The following is a 20698-nucleotide window of genomic DNA, read 5'->3' as shown; positions in this document are numbered from 1 at the left end:
TCTTGATTTATACCTAGATCGTAAGCTCCACATGGTATGGACTTTCTTCTCTACTTGTATCCAGGGCCACAATGAGGCCCTTGTCAATGACGGTAGGCCCGTAGAGGCTGCCTTATTACAAAAAGATTTTATTTACACAAACTCAAAGATGTTCTAATCACCTTACATATGAAGACACTTTGTAAAGCCCTCCGTGAGATGGAGTTCACCCAAAACCCACTGATTAGGACCCAGTAAGACCCAGATCTCCAACTGATCTGAACAACTCTCCTCAGACAACATAATGACCTATTCTCACACCATGTTACATGCATCCAGTATCCACTTCTGCAACAAAAGGCCAGAAGTTACCTAAGTGACCAGAGTCCTTTTTACTCAACCCTGTGTTCAAGTTGTCAAGTCAGGCTGGCCATGTACACACCAACATGATTAGAGCAAGCAAGCGGTTGTTTCAACTTGTGTTTGAAGTGGCAAGGGAGAGGGAATTGTGTAGAGGCTGCACTTCCCAAGTACAAAGGTTGGATACGACACCAATATAACAGAGCAGAATTTGGACCCAGGCATTTCAATTTTTAAGGCCTGGAGATATAAAATCAAAGATATGTTTCCCCAAGCAAGCCACAATAAGCTACCGAAAACTTGCAACCCTCCAATCAGAAACGTCATGGCTATTTAAACTATATCTGATTGGCTTCTTTAAAATGTTAAGACGCATCGTTTTTTTAAATGCTTTTATTCTTTAGGTTAAAGAACAAACTGATATGATATGCTGAGACAATATGAGACATTATGGCATGTATTCTGAAAATGCTCTAGTATCCAAAACATTAATAGACACAAGCAACATCTAAGGTAAGATATCAAATCTGTTTTTTTTAAATTACATATAATTTAGGAAGTAGTATAGAAACAAATAGCATGAGCCTCAGATAACAGAACAAAATGCCCATTAAAGCAAAGCTTAGTTATCACTTTATCTTGCAACCTAACACAGTACCTACCCAGTCTATTTTAATTACAGGAACAGAATAATAGCAGAAAGATATGTACACACAGCAGTAATGTTTCCAGTCCTACCTTGGTCGTGACAATGCACAGACAATCCATTCTGTAAATCTCCACAGGAGTATATGTAAATCATAAAAACAAAACAGCAAGGGTGAGGAAAGGCTTTGGAAATAGCATGAACAGAACCGGAGGCTTGAATCTGCACAGCCTGCTTTCCAAGTGGGGCCCTCATAAGAAACTCGAGTCCTCCTCCACAATGCTAAAGGCAGTCATGATTCTCACAGGAATCTGAAAACCTACTAGAAATCATCTCAAGCAAAACTTCCAGGTGGTTTATCAGGCTTGATTGCTGCATTGTTCAATCTGTGATCAGAATGTGCTGTTGAATAGTATGCAGCGTTCTAACGGGGAAGATGAGAATCACAACAAGCACAAAAGAGCAAAAGCATCACATTTCAGCTCTGGCTCTTGTTTCACAATTCTGATCTGCTGTTTCAGTATACCCATAAGATTTCCTTTGCCAAGACTCTCTCTCTCTTTCTCTCTCCCCCTCCCTTTCTCTCTCTCTCTCTCTCTCTCTCCCTTTCTACAAACTGAGTAAGCACAACACACACAACCACGGGGCCCATCTATCGAAGCGCTGTCACTTTTCTGCCAAAACAACTGCTTTTGGTTGTAAAGGTTTTTATTAAGAACGTGATTTGCACAAACGCATATTACTTGGAGTGCATGACTGAGCCACTAAGGTGCACACGCTAGCTCATGCGTCACATCTACAATCACTTGAAATTACTAGGGCAGATTCTGATTCGGGAAGTGAATGCAAATAACAGCAGGCTGTAACGAACTTGTAGAAGGTAAAACAAAACCTGTTCTGGTTAAAAAAAACCTGTCATTCCATATTTCTATGCAGCATCGACACTACTAACATTATACTTAATGGCACACAAAAATACAGGGTATGTTATGTAACACTACCCAGAGATTCTCTTTGGGTCTTTTAAAGTTAAGGGAAAATCCTCAAAGTTTGAATTAAAAGAACACACCCAGAGGATGGAGTTTAAAAGCTCCTTCAGCTCTTTCTCAAACTTTCCCTGCATCCTTGATAGCTTCACAGACTTAATCAACTCATTTCATATACTGTTTGCTTTGCTAACGGTTCCACAATCTCTCAGAGAAAGTTTGCTTAGTCCCAGAGCCCTACCTTTCTTGCAGTGATGCTGGTGCAGAGCTTGCCTTTGAGGTGTCTGACATGAATCATGGTGAGTAGAAAGCTCTCTGTCAGCTCTTAAAGTCTTCCCTCTCTTAGAGAGAGAGAGGGAAAGAAGAGAGGGAGGGAAAAAGAAACCGAGACACAGAGAAGGGGAAAGATATGTAAAATGAAAGCTCTGGCCAAAGAGAGAGGAAAATCAATGCTCCTATTCACTGGGAAAAAAAAAATACAGCCAACTGGACTGTTGACAGCAACAAGAGGAAACGTCTAGACACCCATACATTACAATTCACCTTTTCAGCATACTGGACAGCACAATTCCCCCTGGGTGCTTTGCTGAGGATCTCTCATTCTCACTAAGAGTTTAAGTATGTTTGCAATGAAAAAAAACCCTTCCCAAGAAAATAAAGGGACATTTAAGAGTCATCTCCCTTCCACAAATTACTCAGGTTATAACTCTAACATTCTCATGATTACTAAAGAGGCAAGGGGCTCAGTAAATGACACGCCATAATTTTGCCAAAATGAGGTCACTGCTACCAACATTACAAAATCCACAATGAATCGGATAGGTGGTTAGAGAGTAACCAGCCCTCCTTAAACTATTAAAAACTTAGAGGGCATAAAATCTTCAAGAGACGCTCGCTAAAGCACTTATGACTTTCAAATGCTAACTTCTTCTGAACAATGGCACTGCTTTTATAGCAAGTTTGATTATTTTTTTTAAGTAACACACTTTCCTTCCCTTTTTTATATCCTTGTGACAAGGTATTTAGCAGATTTCACAGAGTTGTCGGATCTGACAGGGCTGTGCCATGAACATGTCTGCTACGTCCTTAAACTTGCACCTCTGGGCTGTCAACTGTGTGCCTTAGTGCCCACACCACCCCATCCCCAATTTAACATATTGGCGCCTGTATATTTACTCTACACTGTCATTTATTCCATTAGCCAACAGGCAGTTTTAATACATGACAGAAAAAATAAATACATCACTACACTTTTCTAGTACCCCCTAGCTCCTGTTCCACTGAAGAGCCAATTAACTCCTTCTGATGGTCTAACCAAACTGTGTTTTGTATTCTAGACATGGCAGATTAAGTGGAAATCCATTCCAGTCTAGAACTGGGAGGGATTTTACACTCACACTTGAAGCATCCTCAATTGATTTCCTTTGTTTTCCTCCACCCGGTGTATTCACTCTAATAAAGTATGTAAACTACATCCATTAAATATATATTACAGATGACTTACAGACTTGGCTTTAAAGATTCAATCCATACTCAAAAACTGGCATGCAAGGATACATTTCCAAACAAGTCTCTTGTGGGGCTGATTTGAAATCGCTCATACTTGTGAGTAATTCTACTCCCAGGAGTAATCCCACTGAATATATGAACCTATTTGCAAAACACATGGGAAGCAGAGACATGGAATACCAGTACGCTGATCATGTGAGTGGAGTTATTCCTGTGGAAAATTTCTCATCCTGAACCCTGTGAGTGCATCCACAGATATTCTTTTCTTGCATTGCACTTGGTTCAAAACCTGCACATAAGCCATCATAATTTACATGTGTAAAATTAGCACCTGTGAGTATTCAAAATTGCATGGTTTGCTTGCATAATACTCGGGCTTTATGTGTGACCATACTTCTGGACTCAGGAAGTATAGCAACCTGCTGTTTACTCAGAGCATTCTCCATTGGGTTAAAGTGAATGAAACCTGCCCTTTTAAGCATAGAAGTGCCACTTAACTGCGGTGTATGTAAATGCACATGGTCATAGTGCATTACGTGTACCAGGGATACAGGTTGTAGCCATATTGGTCTAAGGACATAGACAAGGTTCTTTGGGTAAAACTAATAAATCTATCTTTTATTAGACCTGATATCTGATTAAATCTGATACCTTTTATTAGACTATTTGAGTTGGTCTAATAACAGATATCAGATTTACATGTACCAGCTCACAAGACTAAGCCAATACTGCCCTGAGAATAAAGTTGACTAGCCCAGTAGTTCTTTCTTTTTTAAATCAAGTTGTAGATCACTTTATATCTTCCAGTCAACCCCTCAGACCTTGTTCTAAAATGGCACACTGGCACTATATTGCTCAGTTACATTAGACATAAAAGTACTATTGGAGAGCAATATTAAAGAGAAAAGATGAAAGCCAACATGCTTTAACGTGCTGCTTTGTTTCAGCTGCTTTGTTTTGTCCCAACTGTACACATTAGCTGTTTATTTCATCTCCCTGGGCAAACAGTTTCCATACGTACTAAGACCAATTCCCCCCTTGTGGCCAACAGCATCACTGTGCTCATTTCCCAAAAGGTTCTGCTCTATGTTCTTCCCTCCTTCCATTGTCATGACATCTGTAAATATGATCATGCCTGAATTATAACATAGAGAAACACCTGTCAAAAATAAAAGTTTTGAAGCAGTCACCTGGGATGAAAAGGGATGAATTTAGTTGTTGCGGTTGATGTAATTAGCCAAAAATATCCTCTGGGGACTCAAAACTCAGTCCAAGACTGATGTACAACTATCAGGAAACCTTGTTGAAAGAGGAATGACAGATATTCCCCCACGGAAACAGGAGCAGGTCTACACCCCTCCAATAGCATTGGTGGTTCAATGGTAGAATTCCTGCTTGCCATGCAGGAGACCTGGGTTCAATTCCCAGCCAGGGCAGGTGCTACAGGTGAATCCTTTGCATATGTTAGCAGCCTGAGGTAGTCCTTGACACACAGGGATTTTAAGTTTGCTTCAAGAGAAGAGTGGACAGTTGTCTTCCTGCCTAGAGTGGGGGACTGGACTTGATGACCTGCAAGGTCCCTTCCAGCCCCTGACAATCTATGAAATCTATGAATACGTGATCTGCAGTCCCCTGTTTGAGAACTACTGAGCTTGGTAACTGGTCCCTTTCATTTCTCATTTAAGCAAACATGTATGAGATGTCCATTAAAAAAATTAATATCCATGAAGGGTATCAGAGGAGAGTATCTGAAATTCTATGACTCACATCATGCAGGAAAGAGATCAAATTGACCTAATAGCTTTAACATCCATGAATGTACTGTGTTCAGATCCTTCCAGTATAACTCAAGTCCAGTTTTCAATTGCAGCATCAGATCTGGAGCCAAAGCCTGGCTTGCAACGTTGTTACCCAGATTACAGGTAACCTTGTGAGTAAGCTACTGATAAGAGAGGTAGAAACAGGTCTACAGACCAACCTTTTACTTGCTTGTACTTTAAAACATAAAACAACAATGTATCCAAAAGTCTATCTGGCTACCTGTGACAGCACAACATAGATTATCACCTATACTGACTGGGACAACTTGAGAGGTGGGAGGAGGTAGCATGCAGATTGGCAGTCCTCTTGAATTTGCCAAGTTCTCCAAATTTGCCTCCAGCCTATGCCCAATATTTATAGATGGCTGGTTTTAATACTCTAATAAATGATCTCTGATTGGTTTCATTGATATGTCTTTGTTTTAATGAAACTTCTGAAACTGGAATGAACTAAATCTCTTGTGGACTTGGAAGGTATCAGTGTGTTAGGATTTATATCCTTGGGAAAGAAAGAAAGAGGGTTTCTTAGCTGCTTTCATTCCCATTGTGAAATATTATTCAGCAATGGCCTGTTTCGTCTTAACTTAGTTCTCTGATAAAACTGTTTTTGTTTGTACAAACTGTCTAAGCAAAGTAACAAAAATATACCTATAAAATAACATTTTATACATGTAATAAATAATAAATGTATAAAATAACATTTTATACATTTAGTTATATCAATCACTACTAATAATATTTTAAGATAAGATTATGGTCCTCCGTTAGGTCCTTTCAGGCCTTGTCCTTTGTTTAATTGTGTTCGATGACTTCCTTTACTTTGCTGACCAGGCTAGTTGTCACATCTGCAAAGGTTCACAATACAGTCATTCAGAAACAGGCTTTGGGGCCTTCTGCTTAGCCATAGTTCTGCTGCTTGGCCTAGGCCCTTTGAAAATGTCCAGAACTGGCAACACTACCAAACCAGCAGGACAGTTTCTAGGACATTTTCCATGAAAACGTGTTTTTAAACATTTTTTGGGAGTTTTGAAAAAGTCTGCAGAATCACAGAATCATAGAAATTAAGGGCTGGAAGGGACCTTGAGTCCAACCCCCCTGCTCTGGGTAGGAATACTGATGAGATCAAATGATCCCGGCAAGTTGTCTGTCCAGGCTCCTCTTGAAAACTTCCAAGGTTGGGAACTGCACCACCTCCCTGGGAAGTCTATTGCAGATGCTGGTCACCCTTACTGTAAAGAAGTTCTTCCTTGCATCCAACCTGAAACCATCCTCTAACAGTTTATGGCTATTGTTTCTTGTCCTACCCCATGGCACCCTAGTGAACAGTTTTTCTCCCAGCTCCTGATATTCACCCCTTACATACTTATAGATGGCCACCAAGTCCTCCCTCAGTCTTCTCTTCCCCAGGCTGAACAGTCCCAGATCCTTTAGTCTTTCTTCATAAGGTTTGAACTAAGACAGTTAGAACTAAGAATTGAAGTGGAACTGACTACAGACAAAAGTGAAATTGATTTCTAATGGTTAATTCTGACTGTGCAGCTGGATGAACAGTTATATTAATTTGGGATGGGGTAAAGGTTTACTGTTCACAAGTGCAACAGGTTCATTTGTTTACTCCCATCCTGCAGTAACTGATGCTGAGCTGTGATAACTTAATCCTGTTTCATTCTACAATAAGCTGCCCCAGTTAAATTTCCATTTGTCACGTGATGGGAGCAAACAGGCTAAACAGATTCAGCTGAACCATGTTAAATACCCCTGCTCATTGTTCATCTGTTCATACCCAGGCTGAAATAAAAGAAGGAAGTAAAACTCTACTACATGATGTGCAGTTCTAAGAATCCAGCACTTACCATAGAACCTCATTTCATGCACTCATTCTTGAAAAATCCACCTGCTTTTGACCAATTGACCTTAGTCTTTTTTGTTGTGTGACATCAGTCCATCACCACCAGCCCTAACAGCACTGACTTTGGACATTTTGGCAACTGTCTATCCAGAATTGTTAGCATCATATTTTCAGAATACATAAATATATAAACTTCCCTTGCAAGTGCCAAGTGGATTTTAATTTGGGGTAACTTAAATGATGGCCTGTATATATCCTCTGGTGGTACTGAAATTTCTAGTTAATCACATGGTACTAGATCCCTTCCCTTGTCTCTCATTGCTAACCTACATTCAAAGACACTAAAATAAATTACTATTGCTGTACACCATACAGCCAAGCCCAGCTGGGCCTCACTGCCACACAGTTCATTGGTAGATGGTAAAGCAGGCCTGCAAAGGAATTGGTGCTGGGCTGGTGTATCCAACACATCAGCAGAGGTTGAGACATGACTCCAGATCCTTTCCATCATCTTCAGGGTGGACTAGGAGAGCACATTCCTTGCTGTTGGGCTCAGATCACAGGATATGGACAGCACTTGTGCATCTCCATGTCCCTGCAACTAGCATGCTCATTCAAGCAAACCCTTGGAAGAACACCATGCCCTTATAATTCACAACTCCTGAGTAATGTTGTACATAACTATTATTTTGCATACAGTGACATAACTATTTTATCTCAGCGCCCACAGTCGCTTATTCAGAATGAAACAGAAGTGCATCAATTAAATATGCAAGACTAGGTTATGTGGGTGGGACCGAAAATAAAAGCACATGGTACTTGATAGTAATGTAGCTCTCAACTCTCAGGCTTGACACAGTGCTATCAAGAGTTCATTGTAATTCCCAGCCACAAGACTGAGGGAGTGAAACTACCATCCAATCAGTTGTAAGCCCTTGAAAAACCTTTGTGTACACATTTTAATATGCAACAGGCCCCGATAACAGTGAACCACTATCATGGCCGCATACTATTGACACTCAAGCACAGTCCTTTGAGAATAAGTTAGGCAAAATGCCTTTTTCAAATAAAGTGACAATCCAGCAAATACCAGGAAATCCAAACCAAATGTCCGCACGGTGGAAAAATTCCACAATTTTGGAAATTCAAGAAAGTGCCAGCTGCAAGAATGAATTTCTCAGTGTTTGGCAACGTTATCCTGGCTACCGGAGCTCTATCCCAGCACACTCAGTGTACCTGGGACTTCACACCTGAGTGACAATGGCTAACGTTATTTCTATTTCCACCAACTGAATCAATGGCTTCTCCCTGGAGTAAAGAAAGCCAGAGTGCTCATGGCTTTAAAAACAACAGTGAACAAGGCAGCGCTCTTCAGTTCAACATTGATGCTGGAAATGATTTGCAGATTGCAGACAGAGAGCTAGAATAAGGGGCACTGTGCTTTCAAATCAATAACCATGAAATGGCACCTTTCATGCCCTTTCCCTCTTCATATCAAGAATATTGTTTACATAACTCTTGCCCACACCAACCAGCATGATATTGCTTAAGGTGGGGAGGAACGGGGGGCAGGTCAGGGGCTGAGCACCTGTAAACCCCACTGTGAGTAACACGTTACATCAAATACTAAATACTTTTGAAGACTAGGACACCTGATTAATTCAATTTGTACTCAGGCTATAAAATACTGAGACCCTGGACTTGCATGTTGCTCAGTGGCCTAATCTCCCTTTAATTTCAGTCAATCATAGTCAACTGTTAATCAGCAAGTGTTGACCAGAGAACCCATTTCTGCTATTCCTACTTGCATCAAGTTGTACTTGCACACTGAAGTGGCTCTAGAGGACTATGATAAAGGCTATGTGGCACTTCAGAGTGTACTCAGGAAGAGAAAAATCAGAAAAATATCCTGGATCATTACTGCTAGAGATTTTAAGGCATTAATGAATGACAAATCCAGTCCAGAAATTTATACACAGAAGGTCTAAGACAAGAGGTAATAACCTACTACTTTTCAGTGTTAAAAAACAAAAGCTTCTTTGAGGTCCATAAGACTTCAAATAAACATTCCAATCCAGTTAACTTCTATTTTCTTTTCAATTTGCTGACATGAAAGAAAACCCCAAATCATTTGCTTTTATTTGGGGAAAAATAATAATGATTTCAGGACTGAAACTCTGCAGGGTAATATTTAAGCCCAGAGAGAATTGCTACAGCCAAGTTGTGAACATATCAAAACACCGTATATGTTAAAACAGACACACTCACAAGCATTTAACTCCATCACTGCAATTGTACAACCATTACAAAGAACTGTAACAACCCCCCCCCCATAGAGACCTAGGCAGTCATGTTGCTTCCTTTACTAGTCAATATTCACTTAAAATACTGTAACTGTCATTAGTTTGTCAATACAAAAATCATTACATCTGCTGAAACACTCATAGTCTTCCTTACCAATTTTTTACTAAGCTACCAGGATACCAGACTACAATTTCCACTGCAAAATTGATATCTTAAAATAAATTTAACTAAATAAAAAGGAGTAACCTGCAAAAATGAATAACACGTAAGATCTTTAAAAACAAAATAACTTCCAGGTCAGGCTAAACATCACAAGACTTTAACTAGTTTTACTAACATTAATGGCATTTCTGTATGTTGAACAGACCAAAAACCTGGTGTGGAATAGTACAGGACTGGTGACATATAACAATTGTTATAAATCTGATTTAAACCTTCCCAACTTACATTCTGTTAGTAAACAGCAGGGAATGACTACAAGAACCTAAAACTCAGTCTATTCCACACACTTCATCTCTAACAAAATGCTGGAGAAAATGCATAAGAACATCAGCAAAGTATTTCACCACCTAGAAAAAATAACCGCAGCTCTTACCTTTGTCTTCAGGTTGGCAGAATGATTTTCAAAAGACTGGTTCTCTTTATTGTGTTCTTCACATAATACAGAACCATTTGATCCACTGGAAGCTGCAGACTAAAGGGAAAAAAGCAGATGATACTCATGTTATATCACTATTTTTCCTTATTGCAAGCATATGTCTGTACATGCAGGAGTATAATCTTAATTCAAACCCACATTCAAATCTCAGCTACAATAATCTGAGCCCCATGCATCTCTCTCCAGGTTATCTTGCCATCTGCAATATTCAGAAGTAATTCTATAGCAACTTCCACTGAGGTCTACTGAACTTATGGTGTCTTGGGCACTAAGCGTTCTCAACTTTCTTTGCCTGCAAAGTGAGTTAAGAGTGGTCAGAGCTCAAAGGATCAGGCTGTAACAATGGGCAGTCAAACTGATCTCACTGAAATCACTGTCCAGAGTCCCAGTGGACGCCCACACACGTGCTCTGTTGTGTTCTAAGTAGAACACATTGGAGCAGACTTGATTAATTGAGCCTGCTGGAGTGTTCCTATTAGAATGCTCCGGTGTGCTACAGCGTCACCTGTATTCAGCATCCCGTGTTTCAAAAGGGTAGTTTGAAATACAGGATGCTGAATACATGTGACGCTGCAGCATTTTAATTAGAGCAGCTGTCTGAGAACTGCTATAATTGAAATGTTCCCCCACTCACCCCGCCCCTACCCCAGAGCATGTGTATAGACACCCATTAATTTCATTAGGTCCTTCATCTACAACAACTGCAGTAGATCCACAAACTGTAAAATATCTAAAACTATCTCATGTTTAATTTGCAAGGCAGCAATAATACTTGCAATTTCATTTAATTAAATACTGAAGAGTAGTTTTCTTCTTTTCTTTCTTTTATGCACTGTTTGGTTTTTTTACAACATTGACTAAAAGCATAATAAAAAACATACCAAATTCTTTCAAAATGTCATCTTCAGTGCCTGGCCCATAGGAAAAGTTCAATGGTTCCATTTTCCTGGCTAATTGATAAATCAGGTAAGCCTTCTTACTTGTATCTATTTATTTACAGTTTAAACATGTATGTGAGGGAGGTATTCTTCTACAGCACTAGCATTTTGTTTTATGAGATGGTTCTCAGTCTTTTTATAATGCCAGGTCTTAACTTTCACCTGGTTTTTGACTATGAAAAAATAATCGAGCAAATAATCTGTTGCAAAGAACTCAGAAAGACCACAACAGGCTAATATGTGTTTGACACTATGGAGTCCTATTTGAAATCTTTGGGTTTATTTTGTGATTCACATGTTCAGCTGTTTGCACATCTACCAAGCTACACCCTGCATCATCCTTAAAAGGATCTCACAGCACCCCAGGACACCCTGATTAAGAATCACTGTTTTATGAGATTTTAGTTCATGATTGTAATTCATCTGAGTGATTTTAGTTCATAATCCTGTTCTCCAGAAATTAGAAAATCATAAAGAAGTAGAGCTGGAAGGGACTTAAACAGGTCTTCTAGTCCAACCCCCTGCCTGCGACAGGAATATCCCTGTCCAAACCATCCTATACAAATCCATATTTTAACTTCTTAGTACAACTGCAGTCAACCCTGACACAACACAAGACATAACACCCTAACCCACCACAAGTAAAGCAGGGGGACCACAGCAGTCAGCTGCTTCTGCAAAAGCTTGTTAGTATGCACTCAAGAGATCCCAGGTAGAGGGTTGGTAGAGGGTCACACCCCCCACTACAGAGAAAGGCAGTCCCTCCCCAAACAGTCCATACGGATCTGATCATGGGGTAAAATTCCTCCTCAAATATGGCAATCGGTCTGCCCCTGAACGGAGGGACAAGACCCTGTAATCAGGAACCTCTGGCTGTAAGTCCCAGCAGGGGCACTGGCACGCTCCAGTCAAAATCCCAAGCAGGGAAGGAGTGGGAAGGGAAGGGGAAGGAGTGAAATTCTCTCTCGGCTCCATGCAGCAACCAGCAAAAGAGTTAAGTTTGAATGAAACATGATTCCAGCAAATAGTTTGGTAGGTATCTCCCCACTAAAAAGCTTGGGGCACATAAATAGGAAAGCAGCATGGATTCCAGCAGTGTACTGTGCTACATCTCTCCTGGCACTGAGCATCCTAGAAAGCATGAGCAATGTGAAATCATCATGATTAGACCATTCAGTAGGAGCAGTCAACTTTAACACAACAAGCAAGCAATTGTCAGCATTTTAAATAGGCCAACTCCTGCCAGCACCATTTAGAAAACAATGGGCTAGTGCCAAAGAAATAGCCCAAATCAGATCCACATGTGCAAATATTTCATTGCCTGATGCTAGCCTGTTTATTTAGGGGTTAGTCCAGTGATGTGCGGAGCACTCTGGCTCGCAGCCAGCAAACAAATTAGACATGTGCTCACCTGCACTGGGATTAATGGAACTAGAAACATGTTTAACACTAAAAACATGCTTACAGTTACATCTGATACTGCAGCAGGTCCAGACTAGTCAGTATTATGCACTGCAATTCCAGCCTACACGTTAGGTAGTTACTGGAGAAAGAGAGCACCTTGCAGTCTTATTCACCATAGTTCATTTTCACCATACCCTTGTAAGATGAGGAAGCATTGTTACCCCATTCACAGATGGGGAACCCAGGCCCTGAGGGGCAAAACTGTTTGCCCAAAGATTCATAGATTATTAGGGGCTGGAAGGGACCTCACAGATCATCAGGTCCAGCCCCCTCGCTCTAGGCAGGAAGACAACTGGGGTCAAGTAACCCCAGCAAGGTGACTGTCCAGTCTCCTCTTAAAAGCCTCCAGGGTAGGTGACTGCACCACCTCTGAAGGGAGTTTATTTCACAGTCTGGACACCCTGACTGTGAAGGAGTTTTTCTTGGTATCAAGCCTGAAGCGGCCTTCCAGGAGTTTGTATCCATTGCTCCTGGTCTTCCCCAGGGATGCCCTAGTGAACAGCTGTTCATCAAGTTCCTGATGCACTCCTCTGATATAGCTATAAGCCTCTATTAAGTCCCCTCTCAACCTTCTCTACTTTAGGCTAAAGAGGTCCAGGTCCCTCAGCCTATTCTTATATGGCTTGCCTTGCAAGTTCCTCATCATACGGGTGGCTCTTTTCTGGACCCTCTCAAGTTTTTCCACATCCTTATTGAAGTGCAGCTCCCAGAACTGGATGCGGTACTCCAACTGCGGTCTCACCAGTGCTGAGTACAGCAGAAGTATCACTTCCTTAGTATTACACGAGATGCATCAGTTGATGCATACCGGTGTGTTATTTGCCCTGCTGGCCACTGCATCGCACTGACAGTTCATGTTCATGCAATGGTCGATCATTACCCCTAGGTCCCTTTCGGCCATGGTGCAAGTCAGGCTGTCACCACTGAGCTTATATGTATGTTGAGGGTTGTTTGCCCCCAGATGGAGCATCATACACTTGGAAGTGTTAAACTTCACCTGGTTCTGGTCTGCCCAACTCTCAAGCCTGTCTAGATCCGCTTGTATCTGCAACCTATCTTCTGGCGTGACCACACTGCCCCATAACTTGGTGTCATCTGCAAACTTGGCCAGTGAGCTTTTCACTCCCCCATCCAAATCATTGATAAAGATGTTGAAAAGCACCAGTCCACGCACGGACCCCTGAGGGATGCCACTGGCCACTTCGCGCCAGGACGACACAGATCTGTTCATGAGAACTGTCTGGGCCCTACCCTGTAGCCAGTTTCCCACCCACTGACCCGTCAAGCAGCTGAGCACACAATCTTCCAGTTTTCCCACAAGGATATCATGGCAGACTAGATCAAAAGCCTTTTGGAAGTCTAGGTAGATGACATCTACCTTGTCTCCCATGGCCAGGTGGTGAGAGACCTGGTCGTAGAAGGAGATGAGATTGGTAAAACAAGACCTACCTGTGCCAACACCGTGCTGGCTGTCGTTCAGAATCTTACTTTCCACAAGCATATCGCACCTAGATTCTTTAATGAACTTTTCCAGGATTTTCCCTGGGATGGAGGTTAGGCTGATTGGCCTATCATTGCCCGGGTCCTCTCTCTTCCTCTTCTTGAAGATGGGCACAATGTCGGCCCTCTTCCAATCCTTAGGGATCTCCCCTGTGTGCTACAAACTCTGGAAGAGCTTTGCCAGGGGTTCCACGATGACCCCAGCCAGCTCCATCAGCACTCTCGGATGCTGTCCATCCGGTCCCACTGACTTATAAATGTCTAGCTTTTCTGATTGGTATTGTACCACTCAGCATCCACAGTGGGGAGGCCATCAGTCCTGGCATGTCCCCTATGAGCCTTATCTTGCTTGACTTTCACCATGGTCCGGTGAAATACTGAAGCAAAGCGAGTATTCAGGAGTTCTGTTTTTTCCTGTTACCAGCTGTCCCGAGGTTTTAAGCAGGGCTCCCACACTTCCATTTGTTTTCCTTCTACTGCCTACATACCTAAAGAAGGACTTCTTACTGTCCTTGAGTCCCATGGCTAACCTAAACTCAGTCACCACCTTGGCTTTCCTGATCATTTCTCTACAAGTGCTGGCCACTAAAGATGCACAGGAAGGCATTGGAAGAATCCAGAACTGAACCGAAGTATCTAAAGTCCAAGGGGTCTGGACATTAGCTCTTATTTCAGAACACCCACAAGTGCCATCAGTTCCGTAAGTCACATTTGTGTTCTTTTAGAAGAGGAAAGTAATTTTTAAAAGTATTTAAGGAGCTTGCACATACATTGTAATTCCAGTTTAGCAGTCATTGGGTATAACCTGTTTAGCACTAAAATCTTTTGTAATTTTTTACAGAAACTCTTATAAACTGTATGAATCAGCTCAGCGTCTGCTCACCCACCCATCAATTCTTCTTAGACAACCACAATACAGTATCATTTATACAATGAGCACAACAGTAAAATCCTATATGGAAAAGCCTCCTTTTGTTTACCTTTTATATGATTTTTCTACATATTTCTCATCACTAACCAACACCACTATTATGTAATAATATAGAACAATGTCATACAGAGGTATGCAATTTTTCAATTGTTTCCCTTAGGGAAATGGGTCAGAGATTAATTGTGACGAGAGGGAGAACAGGGACATTAAGAGGATACAAACAGCTCAAGACAAACAGTAATAATAATAAATCTGTAACATCTCTCTGTATCACTGGATTAAGGTTCAATACGCATTAGCAAAACAATATGCGGCTCTTAAAGCTGTATAAAGCAACATCAGCAATCCATCTAACATACAATAGGCATTTAGCTGTGTGTTTTGAAAAAAGACTAAGCTGGACCTTGCAAAGAAAAGTCAATAGGCAAAAAAGGGGGGGGCCCTACAGTGTGTTGTAAAATGGATTGTAAAAAGTAGGCTATTTGGGACCTGATTCTTTTATTGTCCTGATTTATAGCAGTCTAACAGGAAAATCCAGCCCTATGCCTTTAGAGGCTATCCTGAAGCCTATGCTACCTGAGCTCTCAGAGGACGCAGGTATGTCCAAGAGTTGCCAGCTGGAAGCTCTCACAACAGCGCCACGCAGCAACAGCTCACTCTCCCTGAAGCCTGATGTCCAGCCTACCAGTTACACAGGTGTGTGGTACAACCTGTGCAGCCTAGAGTGAGATGGTTCAACTAGAGTTAACATGCATAAGACCACTCGTGATCACTCCTCTATTTGCAGCTGGCTTGACAAATAACAGTCCTGCCTTAAAGTCTGCATCATAACATGTTCCCAAGACACTGAACTTTGTATTATTTCTCTCAACCTAAAGACAGTTGTTCACAAACTATTTTATCTATTTTATTTCTTTTAGTTCAGCAAAAAGAGGAGAGGAGACTGGTGAAAAGACACTGTAAGCAAACGTTGTAATAGCTACATGGTAACTGCTCACATGATAAGTAACCATGAGAATTACAACACATAAAATTGGAAGATTATCTTTGGTCTAATTAACCCTAATCTTTTTAGATTATAATTAAACACAGACTATTTAGACTAATCTCTTCAGGGCAGTGTCTCTCATTGTGCAAATTTATAGCATTAGACATAAAAGTTTTATTAATAAAATGCTAATCATATTAGCTACTTGTTAATGTAGTCTAATTTTAACAATGTCTACATGCAGCTTTTCTGTGTTATGGCACTTTTTTTCCCTGGACCTCACTAAGACATCTATAGTTGTCACAACTGTCTATCAACAAAGCAACCATTGGTGTTTTTTTCCAGGTGTTTACCTCACCCTTAAGCACACAGTGATGAATTATGGAAGACCTGTCACTTGCTAGACTTCTTCCAAGTGATGCTATATTGTCATTTTCCACAATGAACCAAAAAGAGTGCCATATCCAACAGGTTATTGCAGAATATGATCTGCCCCAAGGCAACTCTGCTCCCTGAAGGAAGTGAATTCCCTAATTGCAGGCCAATTCTCAGATAGATGGCTCTGGAATTGAAGAAAACTTGGTTTTAGGCATAACATGGCGATATGAGGTACCTCGTGGTGATCTGCAGTACTAACTACTTAGTGTCCTCAATGGATGCCAAACAATACAAGATCACACAAATTCACCCACTTTGTTTTTTTACCTCTGTGATAGATCATGCCATCTGTTGGCAGGAATAATCTATACATAAAAGATTCACAGGTGTCCTATTTGTGTTATGCCATAAGACCCAACAGTATGACCCAGCACATCTAGTGCATCACCTGAAGCAGACAGCCAATAGAGAGGCCTTCTAAAACTAGAAGACAACAGCTCAAGTCAAAAATGGGAGCAGGGACCACTCTTTGACATTTAGCTTCCTCTTTCTGGTAAGTGTTTTTGGCACACCTTGTACATATTGGTCAGTCAGCATTTGGTCAATGGAGAAATCAGTAAAGGCTAGATTGTGCCTGAAGGGTTGTAGACCATGCATAAGAGCCTCATTTGCAGCCAATTCTTGCTGTCAGCTAATTAAGTTATTCTTCAAGTGGCAAAGTTCAGTTAAAGGTCCTGGGTTCAAGCCTTGATGATGGGCCATTACAGTGATTCTTCCACCAAAGATCCCTCTCGTCCCATCCTCTGTGTGCCTCACAAGTCCTAACTCCTGTATTGTGGAGTCTGGAGCATGCCTCACCTACAAGATGCAGGGACAGGTGTATTCCACACCCACAGGAGGCAAGTTTGTGACTTTACCTCCACAGCGATGGTGCATTGAGATGAACAGGCTGAAAGGCAGTTGCAGTCTGTGCTTTCCCTCTCTGATCTGAGCTCCTTTGGGACAGATCATACTTCCTGTGGTATAACCCAACCCTAAATTGGAAAGGGCAGAATTCATCTTTCACCGTACAGGCTTTTAGGTAAATGCCTATTTTCCTCTTATGATCATCTTCAGGGCAGGGGTGACAGGATTACAGAACAGAAATATATCGGAAATTTTCTTTGGTATGTCCTGGTAGAAACAGGAGTCTGTCAAAAAATCAATCATCCTGGTAATCAAAGGCTCCTACGAATACATAGTGCTGGGAGATATTGACTTTTATTTAATTAGCAGTTTTAAAAATAAGCATTTTATAAGTTATTAAAATATTTAGGAAGCTACAAGGGGAAGTGAAAGATATGCCAGTATATGCTGGAATTACCCATTTCACAGTTTATTCATGTACAATAATTCATTTAGCAGCCATACAAGAGTAGGGAAGCAGTTCAAGGGGAGTTGAGACACACAAGGCACATTGACATGCTCATTAACGCACACTAGTTACTGTGCATTTAATTTAGAACTTGCTTAATGTAGTACTTAATAAATTCACAGACACCCCATTCCTGCACAGTAGCAGTGATACACAGTGTTTTAGTGATGCTTACTGCGCAGTAGCCTAATACTGCTGGACAGTAGTGTATTGACACGGTTTTTGCCTGGCACAGTACTGCACAGTGTTATTAAGCTACTGCAAATTAAGCATCTCGTGTAGACGTGCCCACACAGTAGGATACTGATACAGCAAACCGCAAATCACACCTGTGTATAGGATTGCAGCCAATTCTACTAGAGCTGCTGTGATGTGTTATACGGAAATGACACATGAGCTGCAAGTCAGAAATGATTTGGGTTCATCTCTTCTCCACAGATGAGAAGTGGTAAGAATACCTTCCACGTAATGTCCCATCCATCAAAAATTCTGCTGTTTTTCCCCGCCTCTGTCTAAACTGCAATGCCAAATCAGACAGATTTATGAGTAATCCAATTTTGCCTTCCGTTGAAAGCAACCTCATGACGGGGAGAAAAATCCTATTCTCCATGCAATCTGGGTGAAGCAGAATTGGCTGGAGGTTCAAGGACATTCTCACAGTGGCGTATAGAAAAGGAAGAACATGACAAGCCCAGACACCACAGCTCTAGCCTCAGCTCTTTTATGGACTGATTCTGTTATTTCTGTAGCCTTCACAGTCATTATAAGCAAAGATCTCATTCTGAAATGTGTGGAAGTAACTATCATTCAGTCACTTCACAGATAACGCAAAGTTTGCACAAGGTCATTCGCTGCATACCAGAGTAGAAATAGAAACCAGAAATAAAACTCCATCCTTGCTGAAATGCATGGGTAGATCTAGGTTTTCAAAAATGGGAGTGCAGATTGTGTGGTGCATCATCCCTTAACACAACACATTTTCTCCAGTTAAGAAGACATGAGATGCTTCCCTAATATGCTAGGGGCATAGAACTATATTATTCCATTTAAAATTGAAGCAAAAACAAATATAACTTGCTTGGAATGTGTTTTAATTTTCTATCATGTCTTTTAAAAGAAACTAGGCAAAAATAATTCAAAGATGCTGTTTCATTAGTCCTGTAGTCATTAGAATTAAATGCACATCTCTTTTTGAGACTCATAAAACAAAATCTAACCTCCTTGAACATCTTCCATCCAATCCTTCATTGAAAGCTATTTCTACATTTGAGTTAATGTTCACCTGAGTTAATGTTTTAAAATAGAGTTAAAAACAGTCTGCAGGGCTCTTGAATAGGAGCTACATAACCAGGAGCAACTAAAAACAGCAGAATTGCCAAAGAAAAGCTAGCTCGATTAGTGAAACATCAAGACCATTAAAAAGGAGAGCTGGTCATTAACACCTGTGGACTGAAGATTTTTAGAAAGAATCAGATAGATTATAATGAGCTATGAAGTGGAGTTGACTCTCTCACTGTTGCTTGAATAGAAATGCTGTTGCTGCTGCTGCCACCATCACTGCTGCCAGTAATCAAAGCAGGGTGGGAGGGCTGCAGTTGCACCACTGCACTCCCCCTGGATCCACCCCTGCTGAAACCAGTGAAAACTCTTAGCATCAGTAGGCCTAACATTTCTATCTTGGTCTCAAATATGGCAGAGCCAAGTTTCATCCACTGGCCTACTCAGCCCTATAAAAGGAAGATGCCAAATCCATATTTGTTGCAAAAACACGGTGGCTCGCTACTGGCTAGACCACAAATAATGGTTTATACCTCTGTTCTTGTTTCCACGTTAGGAGATTTGGTTCATTAGGCAAAGGTACATATGCTTTACTTCAAGACCAGCTAGGGTCACAGATGACCCACTCAGGGCTATTGCTACCTGTTCCTACTCTGCCTAACCAGTACGTTATAACCTGGTCCCAGACCCAGAAACAAACAGAGTCCCCATATCCATAACAGGCGCACAAATCTTTGAATTGTGCACGTGCATGAATGGTTTGTGGTATGTGTCTTCTCTAGGTCGGTCATCTAAAGGGTAACACCATACTCTTCCACCTCCATTACTTCTATGGCCGAAATGGAAAATGGCAGATGTGAGAGTTCTTTAAACATAAGGTATGTGTTTACTCCCAAACAACTCAAGTATAGAGGGAAAAAAATATGGCTGTAGGCATCCAGACTAGTGCAAGAACACTGGCAAAAGTCTGGGAGTAATTTAAAAGAAAATTATTGAATTTAGAAGCAAGTTTGAATGTTGAGTTAAATATTTTACTGTTGCATTTTAGTTATTTGGCGCTGTCCCTTTAATAAGGGGGTGTGGCAAAGATTTTGGGAGAATTTGTTAGAGATTTTGGTTTAAGCTCCAGAAAGGTCAAAACTTGATTTAATAAGCTTCTTTTTCCAGAAAGCAAGCTTCAATCTCAGAGTACTTACAGATGTGTCAGGGCATTGCTAGTGAGCTGCAGAAGTTTTCACAAAAAGGTCACTGTTCTGAAACCTACCTGCCATGGCTTAAACATCATTCCTATGTAATTAGTGCTTGGTAGCCTGAAAGAGGCCTGAGTTTTGTACACCCTACTTCTATCCCTAATGTCATATGCTTGCTACTAGGTTTTGTACTACTCTACAGTTTTCAGAACAGGGATTGATTCTTGGAAAAGAGAAAGAGACTCCCTTTCTTCATTATTTAGCTTACTCAATATAAAAGTAATCCAATATGAACCAGATGTTGGTTGTTTGGTGTCTGTACATCATCATCACCCTACTTGCCACTGACAGTGAAAATAAGATCTCTCAGAGGCAGCCAGAGCAGACCCAAAACCTCTTTGAATCAGGCACTTGCTTCAGCTTGGTCATTAAAAATTAAAAACACTTCCAAACAAGACTTGCCTTGTTTAATGTCACCAGTCCTCCTTACAACTGCTGGTTAAAGC

The 20698-nt window shown here is 41.0% G+C and overlaps 1 protein-coding gene and 1 non-coding gene across 3 annotated transcripts in view; one reads left to right on the top strand and one right to left on the bottom strand.

Annotated features, from left to right (window-relative positions):
* DLG2 (discs large MAGUK scaffold protein 2) overlaps nt 1-20698 on the bottom strand; it is a 1592593-nt gene that overhangs the window by 1330084 nt on the left and 241811 nt on the right. Inside the window, exon 4 of one of the 2 annotated variants that reach the window (XM_019530402.1) lies at nt 10049-10147. In XM_019530402.1, the coding sequence (XP_019385947.1) occupies nt 10049-10147 (99 nt within the window). Of the gene's footprint in view, nt 1-1077; nt 1533-10048; nt 10148-20698 lie in introns of those variants that run through there. The other variant, XM_019530399.1, reaches the window with a different exon arrangement.
* On the top strand, nt 4846-4916 carry TRNAG-GCC. The gene has a single exon. It is a non-coding gene; the product is annotated as a tRNA-Gly (tRNA).

This window comes from Crocodylus porosus, unplaced genomic scaffold, assembly GCF_001723895.1.
Source record: "Crocodylus porosus isolate Cpor-Errol unplaced genomic scaffold, CroPor_comp1, whole genome shotgun sequence".
Taxonomy (NCBI): domain Eukaryota; kingdom Metazoa; phylum Chordata; order Crocodylia; family Crocodylidae; genus Crocodylus; species Crocodylus porosus.
Note: the sequence above shows the minus strand (reverse complement) of the source record. Positions and strands in the feature narration are given on the sequence as shown.